At 43.6% G+C, this 16,838-nt stretch overlaps 1 protein-coding gene across 2 annotated transcripts in view; it reads left to right on the forward strand.

Moving 5' to 3' along the window:
- Srgap1 (SLIT-ROBO Rho GTPase activating protein 1) overlaps positions 1-16,838 on the forward strand; it is a 284,359-nt gene that overhangs the window by 184,491 nt on the left and 83,030 nt on the right. For both annotated transcript variants that reach the window (XM_057757527.1, XM_057757524.1), the window contains exons 5-6: positions 7,284-7,466; positions 7,941-8,069. In XM_057757527.1, coding sequence (XP_057613510.1) covers positions 7,284-7,466; positions 7,941-8,069 — 312 coding nt within the window. The remainder of the gene's footprint in view (positions 1-7,283; positions 7,467-7,940; positions 8,070-16,838) is intronic.

A 16,838-nucleotide genomic window follows, 5' to 3' on the forward strand; every position in this document is an offset into this window, starting at 1 on the left:
CCTAGGTCAGGGTGTGTAGCCATTCTTGTCAACAATTTTGAACAAGCTAAAACTCTGACCTTCAGACAAGGTGGAAATAAGCTCACATTTTTGGACCTCCACATACAAGCCAATGTATTCTGACAACCCCCAACAACAACAACAACAACAAAAAACTAGTCTAATGTCCTCTTAGTTTTATAGCTAACTTATCATATGTTGAACAGGGAGCTAACTGTGGGGTTTACACTCTTGAGGGGCTGGAAGCTTCTATGAATTCACATGTTTTGTGAACATGTAGCTGTGTATACAGTCAACTCCTAGAGCTTCCTCACTGGTGTGTGTGCATGTATGAGTTTTGAAGAGGTTTTTGCGGCCGGGCGGTGGTGGCGCACGCCTTTAATCCCAGCACTCGGGAGGCAGAGGCAGGCGGATCTCTGTGAGTTCGAGACCAGCCTGGTCTACAGAGCTAGTTCCAGGACAGGCTCCAAAGCCACAGAGAAACCCTGCCTCGAAAAACCAAAAAAAAAAAAAAAAAAAAAAAAAAATATATATATATATATATATTAAAAAAAAAAAAAAAGAAGAAGAGGTTTTTGCTAGCCTGCCTGTCAGCATGAAACAGTAAGAAACGCCTCTGCTGATCTATTTTTGCTGTGCCTCCAATTTCTCAGCTGCCTCTAAGATACGGTGGCCTGTGCTCTCTGCTTCAAGGCTGGACCATGGGCCAAAGCCTGCACTTTTCCCTCTCCATCAGTGGTTCTCAACCTTCCTCGTTCTGTGACCCTTTACACAGTCCCTCGTGTTGCGGTGACCCCCAACCTTAAATGATAACATTGCTACTTGATAACCATAATTTTGCTACTGTTATGAACTGTAATGTAAATCTCTGATATACAAGGATATCTGATGTGTGCCCCCCCCCCCCAAGGAGTCACGACCCACAGGTTGGGAACCTCTGACCTACATCTTGCCTTAGAAACTCTAAGGAAGGAGGGTTACCTACAATGACAGGATAGGCTAGACTGGTGTGGGGTGGGGTGGGGTGGGGTGGGGTGGGGTGGGGTGGGATGGGATAGACAGGACAGGATAGAATAGGATAGGCTAGGAAAGAATCTAATTAAGGATGAACAGGGCTCAAGGAGCTTGAAGAGCCTGCCCAGTTGGGCAGTGGTAGCACTAGAACTCAGCTGTGTTTCTTCACCAAGGCTGGCCCTAGTTACCAAAGAGCAAGAAGGCTAGAGATGTCAGGAGGAAAGATCATGGCCCACAGTAGCCCAAGTGCTCCTTTAAAAGGGAATGCTGTCACCCTGGTTTCCAATAAGTCTTTGGCATCCACAGCATGGCTAAGTGGAGGCCAAACTCAGAAGGATAGGCTGAAGTTCTCAAAACCCCTGGAGGGACCAGGCTCCCCATGCTGCAGTTTCTGGTATGACTGGGGTGTCTCAGTGGCCTGTCCTCTCCTCGAATCTTAACGCATCCTGGGAAGCAACAATGATGGACTTCCAGGCTGCGTTCCCAGCCTGCTGGTCCCGATAGGATGATGACCTGCAGAAACTCACTTATAATTGGAGCCGTGTATGTGTCTGTGTGTGTGTGTGTGAGTGTGTGTGTGTGTGAGAAAGAGAGAGAGTGTATGTGTGTACACAAGTGTTGTGTGTATGTGAACGTGTGTGAGTGTGTGTGAATATGTGTGTTTTATGTGAGGGTGTATGCGAATGTATATTGTGGTGTGTGTGCATGCATGCATGTGTGTGAATGTGTGCGTGTGTGTGTACATGCGCTTTTATAAAAAGACTTCTCTCTTAAATGGTTGACACAGAATGCTGAAGTGTCTCTCAGAACTTGTAGTGGCCGATGGCTAGTAAGGCGGCAGGCTGTGGAGTTAGGAAATCCTGTCAGGAACATTCTTGACATCACCTTCTTCCCCTGCCAAACCAGTGTGCATTTTATTCAGAGGGGCCCAAAATTCCCATGCTAATTGTGGGGTTTGAATAAGAAATGTCCCTCGTAGGTGCAGGCGTTCAATCACTCGATGGCTTTCTTTGGAGAGGCCATGCAGAGATGCTCTCTTGCCAGAGGAAGTACAGTACTGGCAGTTAGCTTCGCGAGTTTGAAGCTTCGGACCACATGCACAAACTGCCTGCCTCCCCGTTCTCCACCACTAACCCCCCCCCCACACACACACACAACATACCCTGCTCTGGTCTGTGCTTGAGGTTAAAGTCGTCATCCTGCCACCATGCATGCTTGGCTAGCTGGTGTGTCTCTCCCCACTGCCATAGACTCTTATCTCTCTGGAACCCTAAATAAAATTAAACTTTTTCCCACAATGCACTTTCAATCGCGGTGTTTTGCCGCAGCAACAGAAAAGGAACTAGCTCTGTATTTCACAGATGGTTTTGAACTATTTATTTGTCTTAACCCTCTTCTAATCTCAGGTGTTTAATAGTGTGCTCATTTGGATGCCAGGGACGAAAAGGTGCCAGGCATTTAGTGAGTGTTTGTTAAATGTAAGAGCACGCCGTGACATGAGCTCTCATCCTTCACTGCCTCTCATCAAGCGTCTCTTATCTACATTGTAGCTGAAGTAGAATTGAGGCTCTGAAGGCACAGAGAACTCTCTTGTCGGTGTCCTGGCTGATTTTACAAGATAAGCCGTGATACTGGGTGGCACATGGAACTCTGTGACTCATGATTGGCAGCGTGGGTGCCATTAATAAGTCAAGAGAGTTGAAAGAAACAGGAAACAGGATTTAAGCTCACCTTAGGGGATAGGAGGAAAATAGAAATACCTCTCAAAGAGTGACTAGAAGAATTAGCAAAGCACTTAGATTCCCTGGTGTCTAGCAGGCAGTAAGCATTTTATAGTGCTTAGTAGGCTACATACATATATGTGTATATGTGCCTATCAGACCTGATGGTGTAACCATAGATATACACATATAATATATACTCTGTGAAGTTTAGTGATTCCACACACAATGTGGAATCAACAATAACTCTGTAAGGTGAGCAGGAGGGCATTTAATCGTCACTACCCTGAGCAATTGGTGATCCGTTCTTCCAATCCGCATCTCTAACATCTGCGCCAGAGTCCAAAGGTAGAAACTGCGGCTTTGGTCCACTGATCTCCATTGTGCACACCGCTTTCAGATGCATAATAACCTCTCTTATAGAATATTAAAGTGTAGCACAGGTATTTTAGAATTTATGCCTTAAAGTACAAGGCTGGTGTCAGTTAAATGTCATGGGCCTTTCAATAAGAAAAAAAATCAACAGTATCTGTGCAAAGCTTATGATGTAATATTTCCCAGGCTCACAAAAATATACACAGTGTGGGCCTGGGGAGATGGCTCAGTCGCTAAGGTCTAAGGAAAAATATCCCTAGGACCCACATAAAAGCTCAGGTGTGATACCTGCACCTGTAACCTCGACACTGTGGGAGAGTGGAGACAGGAGGATCACTGGGGCTTGAGCCCCCGGCCCAGTTCCGGGTTCCCTGTGAGCCCCTGTCTCAAGGAAGTGAGGAGAGAAGAAGTAAAAGAGGGTGCTGTGTGCCATCCTCTGGTCTCCACAAGTGCAAATACACGTGCCACACGCGCGCACACAGCAGACACACACTCATACACAGAAATATAGTAACAAAAACTGGTTCTCACTCAGAAGCGCTTTCTGCTGGACTGTATTTTTTCCTGCAGTTCGGGGATGATAACTTGAGGACACTGACTGGGAATTATGCATGAAAAAAGAATTCAAGTTGGGAAATGTGCCCTGAGACTACATTTAAATAGCTAGATGCCCACGGGGTCATTTGGTATGCAAAGGATATGTTTGCATTAGCCGAAGGAAAGGCTGATGTGTTTCTTGCAATACCTTCCAACTACACCTTAAAATATAAAAGTTCTTTTTTTTCTCTGAGAAACGGGATGGCTGTGTGCCGTTTTAACGACAAACACCTTTGCCTTCTGTCAGCTTACATTTTAAATCGTACAGTTCAGACTTGTGTTCATTATCTGCAATTAGAATTCTCAACAGGCTTTGAGAATTTTTTTTTCCTCCCCGTCTTTTTTTAAAAATTCATTCACCCTAACACTTACCACTTTCGAGGAGAGTGGAAATCCTGAGTCAAACCAGGAAACCAAACCAAGTTGATTATTGAACTAAGTAAAGGTAGCCCCAGGCCATCATACTAAACCTCTGTTGTGGTGAGACACACTCCCCACCCCCCATTCACGCTGTCTTACAATAGTTCAGGCTCAAGTGTGCTCCTTTTAACACACCATGCTAGAAGCAGACTCAGTGTGCTTACTTATGCACTAGGCTTAGTGTGTGCAAATTAAATGTGCTTCATCTAGCCCTCAGTAGGCAAGTAACCCAAGACTTCAGAAGACGGGTCTCTTTCTCCGTGGGGTATTAAAAAGAAATTTACAGGCGCAGCGCTGTCTGGGCTTCCTTTTCATCCAGCGGGGGTGGACGTTGTTGTTTCTAACCTTGTGTTAGCAGGCAAAGTGGAGAGCCAGGCAGCTCTGAGAGTGGTGTACATGTGTGGAGTTATTCTTTCCCTGTCATTTTAAGATGTGACTGGGGCCGGAATGGTATGTGGGTTTGCTCCAGGCAGGGAACATAAACAGAGCCCAGCCTTGAATGGCAAGGTGTGTAGTAGATTCACTGACTCCGCTGTTTGCCCAGCTGCAGGCTTATTCCTTTTCATCCCCCAGCTGCCCAGCTGCTTCCTGATGCTGTTTTCTTTGCTTTTAAACTAGAGTGGGCAACCAGACTTCCTCCAGGTCCAGTAATTACTATAAACAGACGACTTTCCGAGGGCACAGAGCTGTACAGACGTTGCTGCTGCTTGGTACTTACGCCTTCCTCTGGTTTCCTTGGTACTGACTTTGCACGCTTTAAAGAGATGAGCACAGTTGATGAAAGCAAGCCTCTCCAGAAGCCCCGATTTAACTCCTCCAGTCATCCTGAGAGTGCGCTGTTGGGCCCCAATGAAGTGTTCGCTTCTTCCCTTTTCTGCTGGCCTAGAGAAACAGCAGTTTTGCACGACTCCACTTAAATGAGTTCATTTCTTCTAATGATACATCCAGGTCCCAATCTATTTTAAAACTCATCTCTCCAAATGAGAAAAGGAAAGTTTATTGCTTTAAAACATTACTTGTACCTTAACTTCTTAACAACTACACCTTAGTTCCAAAATCGAATCTGGATAACTTGGTTATTTGCGGGTGAAATAAAATCTGCCTTCTGGGTTTCATTGGAGCATCACGCCTAACGTGGATGGTTTCTCATAATTGTGCACAAAATCCATTTAACCCTGAATGTAGCATTAAAATTATATGGGGAAGCTGTCATTCCAGGTAAAATCTCTTAAACCTTAGGTGGTGACCACTAAGACTGGAGAGATGGCTCAGCAGTTGGCAGCACTGACCCAAGTTCAGTTTCAGCACCCATGAAAGGCAGCTTACACCTGCTCATAGCTCCAGTTCCAGGGAGATCCGATGCCTCTAGCCTCCTGGGCAGCCGCAAGACACAATACATAACAGCTGAAAGAGTAATGCCTGCCTTTATTATCCAGGAAGATACTTATCAAATATCTGGGCTAGTTATTTGTAATACTTTGAGAGATTATAAAAACAGCTTGGTTTTATTTCTTTAATTAAAGAGTATAAACTTAGCAATGCATTTAAAAATCACACAAAAATATGTGCATTTTTTTCTTTTTTTTTTTTTTTTTTTTTTTGGTTTTTCGAGACAGGGTTTCTCTGTGGTTTTGGAGCCTGTCCTGGAACCAGCTCTTGTAGACTAGGCTGGTCTCGAACTCACAGAGATCCGCCTGCCTCTGCCTCCTGAGTGCTGGGATTAAAGGCGTGCGCCACCACCGCCCAGCCTTGTGCATTTTTTTCTAACACTACAGTTTTACCTTGAAAAAAATTGTCCTAGGTGACACAGTGTGTTCATGAACAACATCTTTGTAGCAATAACATACCCAAAGTTTTTAATAATTGTAGATTTAGTATGTGAGTTTGTCATATCCATAGGAAAGATGTCTATAAAAATCATTTTATTTATTCCTAAATTTTACTAACATACTAGTAGTATGTGTTGTTCCTAGTAAAAGAAGAGGTGCACACGAAGGGGTTTAGGACAACCCAATCCTGGCATGAGCACAGCAGCACGTTAGTCAAGTGTGGTGCAGGTGCTTGGAAACTCTGTACAGCCTTAAACATACATTTTAAAAGAACATTTGATGATTCACATGGAAGTGGTTCAGTCAGAAAAGACCCGAGTTCAGGCCCCCAGAACCCATGTACAGTTTAAGAGGCTGCCCGTGGAAGGGGGTGACTGGAATCCCAGCGCCATGAAAATTAGTGACAGGAGGAGCCCTAAAACTCATTGGTCAGTCAGCCTGGCCAAATCACGGAATTTCAGATTTGGTAAGAGCCCATGTCTCAGAAGAATAAGGGCAGGAAGCATGTGAGGAAAAAGCACCCAACCCTGGCCTCTACACACACACACACACACATGCACGCATGCATGCATGCCTACACACATGCCCACACCCGTTCTAGCAAATACTACACCACAATATATTTATTTTAAAACACCTTAAAATTATATTATTGATTGATCCCAAATTTTAATTGGAGAAATAATACTTGGTATTTTATGTATGTTTGTGGGAAAAAGACTTAACTATATGCCGGATCTTTACAGCATTGTTATTGTTTTCTGTTCATTTGGTAATCTCCTTTCTGTATCATTTATTTTTCTACACTGAATATAAAGTATTACTTTGTGATCAGAAAATCCATTTTTATTCTAAACCTTGTATTCATATTTATGTTGGCATTTTGACAAATACATTTTGTTCAGGAAAAGTCCCTAAGTAAGGACTGTACTAATGCGGAGCTCCAGTTAGGCAAAACTTATCCATGAATAGAATAGATAGATGGCTTGGGCCGCCAGTTCATAGCACAGAGGAGATTGGGGAGTACGCAGGAGATTGGGGAGCACGCTTTCGCGCGTAAGAGAACTTTGCACATATTGAAAACATGCGTAAGCCTCTGTAAATCATTTTTCATAAGAGCCTATCCGCTGAGCACTTCCTCCCATCAGGTGAATTTGCATATTTCTTTGGTTTATACGGAAACAGGAGCCAAAACTCACCTGTCTTACTACATCTGACTTTCCCGTCTCCTGTTGGAAGGTGGTATTTTTACATGCACACTTCACAGCAGTCCTGTTCGCTGAGAACGCTGCAGACATCTCCTAACAGTCTGGGTCACTCTTCCCAGGTGATGAAGACGTACCACATGTACCACGCCGAGAGCATCAGTGCAGAGAGCAAGCTGAAGGAAGCCGAGAAGCAAGAGGAGAAGCAGATTGGGAGGTCCGGAGACCCCGTCTTCCACCTCAGACTAGAAGAGCGGCACCAGAGGCGCAGCTCCGTGAAGAAAATTGAAAAGATGAAGGAAAAGGTAGGTTTAAAACTCCATCGCAGAGCCCTGGCTCCTCATATGGGGAGTCAAGACAGTCCTAAAAACCCTGATCCGCCAGCAATAGACACACATGGTGAATTACTTTGAAAAGACATGCATTTCCTCCCATGGGAGTGATGACTGTTTAAGACACATAAAATTATGTCATAACAGCTGGACATCATTTCGTGGTGAATGCCAAGTATGGAGGACAAATCTGGAGAACTGGAATATTGACAGAGAGAATTCAGTGAAAGTGGGCCTGGAGCCCAAACCCATTGCCATTATTCCCAGAGCCAGGGAGCTTTAGTTTGTTACTGAAATCACATTCAGAATGCACTTTCCACAAAGGACCTGGGGATCATTCTTATATGTGGAATAAATTGCTTAGATTCATGAAAATGCACATGTATTTCTCTCTTATTAAAATGACTTCGCTTTCGTTCCTGATGCCTGTGTCTTCTTTGTTACCAGAGACAAGCAAAATATTCAGAAAATAAGCTGAAATCGATTAAAGCGAGGAACGAGTATCTCCTGACACTTGAAGCCACCAATGCCTCGGTGTTCAAGTATTACATTCACGATCTTTCAGACTTAATCGATGTAAGTACTTGACGGTTTATATACAGAAAGTATCATTCATTAATGAGAAAATGCCATTATTTATTAGAATAATACAGTTTATGAAGTGCTCAGAAAAAAAGTAATTCCGACCTAGCCACACAAGATACTTTGACAGGATTAGTTGTAAGATGCATATCAGAAAGCGTAATTGCAAACTAAATCTGATAAAAGCAAATTGTTATCCTGGTGGACTCAACCAGAAAGGATAGAATACAGTTTTCAAGTTATGCCATAACACCGCTCTGTTTGCATCAACTCAAACTAACTCACTGGGACAGGGGCTATTGCTCATGGAAAGACCATTACCCTCACGAGTATGGAGCCCTGAGTTTGGTCCCCAGCACTGCAGAAAACAAAACAAACCCCAAAAAGCTCCAAGAAGCCACAACCCACATGTAGTCTTTACTATCTGAAATCCAGTGTGTATTCATTTTGATTTTTATGTGCGTGATTGTCTTTGCCTGGAGATGTATGTGTGCAGCATGGGCGTGCCTGGTGCCCTCAAAGACTAAGCTGATTTTGAAGAGACAAAAACTTTCCACGTGTAGCAAAGAATTTCTCTTTTGCCTACAAGTAGCAAGCCCGCACCAAGCACTTCTTTGCTGGGTTGGTTTGGGGTTATTGCTTTGTCGGTGCTAGGGAACCAACCCAAGGCCTCACACCTGGCTGCAGCCCAGACCCTTGATACTGACATTCATAAGTATATGCATAGATAAATAAATATAAGTATAGGTAGGTACATACATATTTGTAAACACATGCTAAGGTTTCCAGGGCCTTGCACATGTTACACGCTCATGAGCTAAGTGCTGAGTGCTGAAGCCAGTTGTGCTAAGTGTTTAGTCTACAGCGATAGTGCTGACTGGGACTAAAGAGCTGTATATAACCTCCCTCAAACATTATCCTGGACCCTGGAGTTTCATCAGTGAACAACACAAAGTTTTTATCATTGTGCTCTTTACATATGTGTTGAGAGACAAACTCTAAATTGATGTGTGTGTGTGTGTGTGTGTGTGTGTGTGTGTGTACATTTAAAGGAGTACTGGTGGTATTTTAAAGCTAGCCAGTACTAGTGCACACCTTTAGTCCCAGTATTAGGGAGGCAGAGGCAGGCGGGTCTCTGTGAATTTGAGACTAGCTTAGGCTACATAATGAGTTCCTGGCCAGTCAGGGTAACATAGTGAGACCCTGTCTCAAATCAACCAAGCAAAAAGAAATGTAAGATATTGCCATGAGTGTTCTTTTCTGCTGGGAAAGGCCTGATACTTGAACCAAGACGTAAGCTGGGAGCTGCACAGCACCCAATTCCAGGATGGAATTCCCCACAGCCGCACTGGCTGGGTGAGAGATACAGAGGCAGAAGTGTGTTCTGAAGGCAGACATGCCACTGTCTGCAAGCACAAGGTGCTCATGGGATATGAAAGTGGATGGTCTGGTTGGAGCAGAGTGAATGAAAATGAAGTGTTTGGAGTGAGGGCCGCATGCACTGACCACAGCCATTGAGACAGTGAAGGGTCTGGACTGTGCGCTCAGTGTGGTAAGGAGCCAGCCAAGGGTTTGAGGAGAGAAATGACTTCACCTGGTGAATATTTTGAAGATTCTGCAAACTTCATGGAAAGAAGACTGAAGGGTTTGGCTGCCTGGTCATCAGGGAATGGCACTATTTGAAAAGATTAGAAGGACAAGGAAGTGTGGCCTTCTTGGAGTAGACGTGGCCTGGTTGGAGAAAGTGTGTCACAAAGGGTGGACTTTGAGGTTTCAAAAAGCCCATGTCAGTCCCAGGTCCTCTCCCTCCGACTGCAGATCAGGATGTAGCTTCCAGCAACTTCTCTAGCATGCTGTCTGTCAGATGATAATGGAAACTGTAGCACGCCCCTAATGAAATGCTTTCTTTTGGAGGAGTTGCCTTGGTCATGGTGTCTCTTCACAGCAACAGAGCAGTGACCGAGACAGCTAACCAGCAGGACCCAGGGTTCTTCCTCCCCAGTGCTGAAATTGCAAGCACACACTGCTGTGTCTGCCGTTTTTTGGGGGGTTCTGGATACCCCAAACACTGGTGCTTCATATGCCTAATGGGCCATCTCCCAGGCCCTAAACAGATGTTTTTCATCCCCAGATGCACTTGACTCTGCTCTAAATAGACAATGGTTAAATGTGCCTAGCGATTTAGTCTTTTCAGAAGTTTTAAAGATCAACCTTAAATTAAAAACGTGAACAGTTCCCAAAAGTCGTGACTGAACCATGAAGTTTGAAAGAAGCGGCATGGAATCGGTTTGCTGGCAGAATCTGCCGGAACCGAAGGCCCTGAGATGAAAGGAAACCATTTTCCCTGGTTTGCTTTTTTTCAGGCAGTGTGAAAGTGGATATCCTAAAGTGGCTGCTTATTTTCTGGGATCCCATTTTGCATATATAGTAGTGATCTGAAAACCCATTTGCTTGGCCCTTCCTGGTGGAATAGAAACAGCTTGGTTATTATCCCAAGGTTCCTCAAATCCTTTATGCTGTGTGAGTTGATTTACCGATGTACATTTCATTCTGAGCTATCTGATATTAATGGAGACACCCGTCTCCAGTGAGAGGAAGTCAAGACTGTGTCTTTAACATGCCATTGAAATGACATGAAAGTCACTAAATGAACCTCAATAGTCACAGCTTCAGAAAGTCAGAGAATTGAGGAGGGGGCCTTTTAATAAAAATCTTCAGTTCTCTCATCTCACCTCCATATCCAACAAATTTGCTATGGTGGATGATCATAAACAGGTCTATTCATATGACAGAAAGTCAAGGATTTTCCATAGGATATGTATTTTAAATTATTTTATTAGTTCAGGGCCAGCACATGTAGACTCTAGAAAACTTAAGATGTTTCAAGCCATGATGAAAGCACCATGCTAATACAACTGAGATTATCAGTGATGAGGCTCAGACTTGCTGTACCCCCTACGCACACACACTTACATGCACAAACATGTGTACGCACATACACGCACACATGTGCATGCACACATACATACACACTAGACAAGGAAGTCTTGGAGTCATATTTTACATACATACACCATTTACATACATACACCATTTACATACATACACCATTTACATACACACACCGTTTACATACATACACCGTTTACATACATACACCATTTACATACATACACCATTTAGCCGGCTTTTTTTCCATTAGTGGCCTGGGAAGCTGCATTCCCATTTCTCACTCTAAATTGTGCTTCATAGCCGCTTTGTCTGGATCACACCAGACTGAGCGCGGTGTAGGACACTTCCCTGGGCCGTGTAGACGTTAATTCTCTTCTTGACAAAACCCTTGTTGAAGAGACAAGCACATATTCCTTCACATGCCCCAGCTTCCGGATTTGTCTCATCACATCTCTCTTGGGTGCTTTTTTTGTGTTTTTCTGCCCCCTACAAAATGAACTTTAGATGAAGGCTCCGTGAAGTCAAGTCGGCCACTCCACGGTAGACGCCATCATAGATGGTGTGACTACATCTTGCTCAGCAACTGGAGTTTAACTCCCCGAGAGCAGTGCACACATTGGCTTAATGTGTCATGGCTCCGATTCCCCCATCATGGAGTTAAGTGTTTTCCCTCTTAACAGATAAAAAGATGTCAAAGTCTCTTTGGTTTGGAGTTTGGTGAGATGTAGTAGTTTGGAACCTTGGCAACACCTGAGCTATAATTTACTCTTGGTTAGCAAAACCCTTGTTTAGGCTGTAAATTAAAGGAAAGTCAAGGGTTTGTTTTCTGATATAATTGAAGCACAAGATTAATCGATTTGCATATGTACCAATGATGCCTTAACTAATTCAATATCCTCCTTTTAACTAACTACTAAGGCTAGAAACTTTAATAATTAATTTAACACTTTCATAGACCTATTCAAATCTTTTTTATTTATTTGGAGATTTTTGGATACTTAAAAGTTATTTAATGATGCTAATGTTTCTATATTGAATGAATAAAGCCTTTATTTACCAATACTTGACGAGGTAAATTTGATCTTTCTCTTTCAGAAATGTGTAACAGAGTAGAAAAATCTCATACTTTAAAAAATAAATGGGTCATAGAGCCCTACTAGGATTTCAGTCAGTCTTAAGGCTTTGATTGTGCTTTTTGAGATCAATGGATTCTTTTTATAATTTATTAAGTGTTGTAGGTAAATGGATGTCTTTGTGCAAATTTAAAGTATTAACTCCCATAACTCAACTTTTTGATATGCAAGATAGTGTGACAAAGAATATGATAGCTTGGCTATTATCCGAGCATCTAGTTGTGGTTGTTGTTGTTTGTGGGGCTTGAAAATAGATGAATGCTAAGTACAGACAATGGGTAGACATCTCTGGCTCCAGGCCCACTCTGGAGGGGTGTGTGGACAAAGCAAGCATGACCTTACAAGTGATGACGTCAGCTCTTAACAGCAGTCACGCGAAAGGAAGAACACAGTCCTTTCATTTTTGCTTGTGACATTTTTAGTCTTCTGCAGTGCACAGTGCTGTTTCCTGCCCAGGGAAAGGCAGAGAGGGATCGTGACTAGGAGGGATAGTGTCAGGAACTTCCTAGATAGCAGCAATCCTTGTTTGAGATTTATTTATTTTATGCATCTGACTGATTTGCCTGAATGTTTGTATGTGTACTGCAGACACGCCTGGTGCCCACAAAGATTAGAAGAGGGTGCTGTATCCCCTAGAGCTGAGCATGGGATGGTTGTGGATCCCATGTGGAAAGTGGGAATGGAACCCAGGTCCTTGTGTGTGTTTGTGTTCATTGATGTTTTGCCTACATGTATGTCTACATGAGGGTGTTAGAAACCCTAGAACTGGAGTTATAGACAGTGAGTTGCCATGTGGTTGCTGGTAATTGATCCTAGGCCCCCTAGAAGAGCATCCACTGTTCTCAACTGCTGAGCTGTCTCTCCAGCACCTCCACCTTACATGTATCTTATGGCAAAAGAAATTGGTTGTTTTAGAAAATGAGGGCATATACATGAATATAGATTCTTTTTTTATTTTCACAAGAAGAAGGTTTTATGTCCTTTATCATTTCTATGTCTAATATTAAGGGCAAAAGACCCGACAGTTTATTCTGTAAAAATGAAATCAAGATCTTTTACAACCAGAAAACAAATTCTGCAGGCCATATTTCTCACTGAATGCTGAGTTTCCAGCGATTTTCTTGCTGAAAGATTTCTGTTTTACGTGTTTGCATGTAGTGGTGATTGGTGTTTAGGGTGTGTATGTGCACATGAGGGCATCTAGGTGTGGTGTGTTGTGGTGCGTGTGTGGAAGTCAGACAGTGGCCTTGGGTACTGATGCTCCATTTCCATGTTTGAAACAAGAGTATTTCATTCCCGGCTGCATTTGTCAGGCTCAGTGGTCCATGGGCTTCTGGGGATTTTCCTGTCTCTACGTTTCATCTCACCTTAGAAGCCCGGCGATTACAGATGTGCTCATCACTATACCTGGCATTGTGTGGGCCTTAGGGATTCAAGCTCAGTTCCTTAGATCCGAGCAGCAAGCCCCTTACTTAATTAGAACCTTCTCACCAAGAATGCAGTTTGGCTGGCCTGGAACTTGCTGTGAAGACCAGGTTGACCTTGAACTCACAAGATCCACCTGCCTCTGCCTCCAGAATACTAGAATTAAAGGTGTGTACCACAGTGCACAGTTAAGTACTCAATAGTAGGACTCCCTAATCTATTGTCAAATCCACCATTCTGTAAACTTGTAGTGATGAGGCAAGCAGGCCTACTTTTCATTCCGCCTGGCTCCCACATAACTAGATTTACACCCAAAATAACAACGCACAAATTGTATTCATTTAAACACTTCCTGGCCCATTATCTCTAGCCTCTTCTTGGCTAACTCTCACATCTTAATTAACCCATTTCTAATAAATCTGTGTAGCACCACGAGGCTGTGGCTTACAGGGAAAGATCCTAACCTACGTACATCTCGGGCCAGAGATTCATGGCGTCTGCCACACTGCCTTCTTCCTCCCAGCATTCTGTTCTGTCTACTCCACCCACCTAAGGGCTGGCCTATCAAAAGGCCAAGGCAGCTTCTTTATTTAACCAATGAAAGTAACACATAGACAGAAGACCCTCCTACATCATTATCTTACCATTCTTAAAACAATAACTGGGTCTAAGACTTTGTTTCTGATACGACTGCCTCTTTCCACACAGATCCACACTTCTAAGGTGCACCCAGAGAAACTAAGTCTTCAATGACAAAATGCTATTGGTCCCTTGTCACCAAGTATGTCCCCGGTGATATTTATTTGTCACTCCTGCAGTATAGTTCTGTTTCTATCTTCCCCCTCGAAGGCTGCAGCCCCCTTGGAGGCTTGAAGGCTAAGCCTTTTTCGTGGGGTACTTCCAGGAGATAATCTCCTACTCTAGCCAATTTTCTCCCTACAGATATCTGTCACACACGCTTTCCTGGCCATTTATACAGAATGAGACAGAAATTAGATTGCAGCGCTGAGCCCCTGCTGCCTTTGGTTATCATTTCTGAATAATCAGTTATGCTAAAGCTTTTAGCCTTATCTTTTTGTCTCTTGGGACCTACACTTCATTAAAAAGCAACTTATTCAGTTTCCTTAATTAGTCAGATTTCCCCCCATGCACAGTGGTATTGAGAGTCATCTGTGAAAACCTGCCAGAAAGAGATACTGTATTTCCCCATTAGATCTGAACTCTCATTAGAAAGATTACAGAGATCGTGTTCAGTGAGTTGGCATATCATATCGATCATATAGACTAATTTTGGCATGGTTTTAATCCGTTGTGATTTTTAATGGGTATTTTAAAACAGAAATGAGTTAGATAACTGAAGAAATGGACATTTAAAGTTTCTTCCAATGGAAATGTCAGGCATAAGCCCCTGAAACGAGGACTAGGTGTTTTGGGTTTTGTTTTGTTTTCTTTTCTTTTTCTAGTCTCCAGTGATTTCTTGACCATATTCCTCTGGACCTCTGAATGTCAAAAGCCTCTGAAGGGTGGCCCCAGATTTCTGCCTTTTGCTTTTGCTTAGGCACCATTTGATGGCCGTTAGGTTCTTATCATTACCTGTGTGTATCAACTTTCCTGCCAGCAATCTGTGCAATTGTGTAGGCATTCTGAATAGGCCTAACTCCCTAAGCAACATTAATATCTATTTCTTTTCCCCTCTTGTAGTGAAGAGGCTGCGGGCTGCGTTCCTGCCACCCAGCTCCCGGCCCGCCTGGCTAGCTTATGCCCTGAAATAACAATACACAAATTGTATTCATTTAAACACTGCCTGGCCCATTAGCTCTAGCCTCTTACTGGCTAATTCTCATATCTTGCTTTAACCCATATTTAGTAATCTGTGTAGTACCATGAGGTGGTGGCTTACCGGGAAAGATTCAGCATGTCTGACCCGGCGGCTGGCTCCATGGCATCTGACCTCACTGCCTTCTTCCTTCCAGAATTCAGTTCTGTCTACTCCACCCACCTAAGGGCTGGCCTATCAAAGGCCAAGGCAGTTTCTTTATTAACCAATGAAAGTAACACATAGACAGATGACCCTCCTACATCATTCTCTATACAGACAACTCTCTTCTTACCAATTTTTCATGCCCCAAGAAAGGCTACCACTTTCCACCCGGGCCCACAGGCTGACACCCAGTTTCCTGATTCCTCCCATACCATGCATCAGCAAATCCCATCAACTCTTCCTCCTGAAGGTCCCAACCCTTGGTACCACTTCTTATGACACTCTTGGCCTCCTAGGCAGAGACTTGCATCACCTGTCTTCATTGCTTCCTGTACCTTCCAGAAATGTACCCCACAACCCGCCTCATGTCTTCTAAATCTCTCTTCTCTTCCCAGAGTACTAAATATCAGAAATCAGACATGGCTGTCATATTCGAAATTCTCCAAGCCTCCTATATCCTTAGAACAAGAGCCAAATATTCACAGTTACCCATTATGAGTTGGCACCCGCGTGCCTCCCATCCTGTCCCCCAGTTCCGTCTACATACTGCCTCTACTTACTATGCCTCAGCTGTGCTCGCCCATCTGTTCCACGGAACCATGTGCACTTCCTTTTTGGGGCCTTTGTGCTTTGCTGCAGAACTTTACAAGGCTGAGTCCCCCTCTTGAGCGTATCACACATTCACGCCCTAAATAAAAGGCCATCAACCTTCCCTCCAGATTCATGCTGCTCCCCTGACTGGCAGTACTTCTCTGAGCTTGCCGTGTTTGATCTCTCTCCTTTCTCTTGACTTCGTCTGCATTAGTTACAAAGGTGTTGTTTTTTCCCTGAGAAAATGAGCCTGGCGAATGGGAGAGCATCAGGTAACGGATGATTATGAAGCTGTTCATTAGCCAGACCTATCAGCGACAATATTGATCCTGCTTCCTGCTTTGTATCCATTCCTGTTACAGAGATGTATCCTTGGTTGGGACCTTCTCCTTGCTCAGGGGAAAACTCCAAACTTGCCTTTTATTAAGTGTTTAGCTATAGTTGGTAAAGTAGCAACAGGAATTGAATAGCCAGCTTTCTGTGGATGCTCAGAAACCCCGACATGAAAATGGGTGTGTAAAATGTGCTTGTGGGAATTCGGGTATCTGACTTGATGCTATGCTTATTTCTCACAAAAATCTATTTATGGTTTCTGGGTTAGAGTAATAAACAGTTAGAGAAGAAAATAGCGGAGTGCAGGAGGCAGCCACCCCGAGGCAGGCCGCCCTCTTCACCTGACGA

Source organism: Chionomys nivalis, chromosome 25, assembly GCF_950005125.1.
Source record: "Chionomys nivalis chromosome 25, mChiNiv1.1, whole genome shotgun sequence".
NCBI classification, from domain to species: domain Eukaryota; kingdom Metazoa; phylum Chordata; class Mammalia; order Rodentia; family Cricetidae; genus Chionomys; species Chionomys nivalis.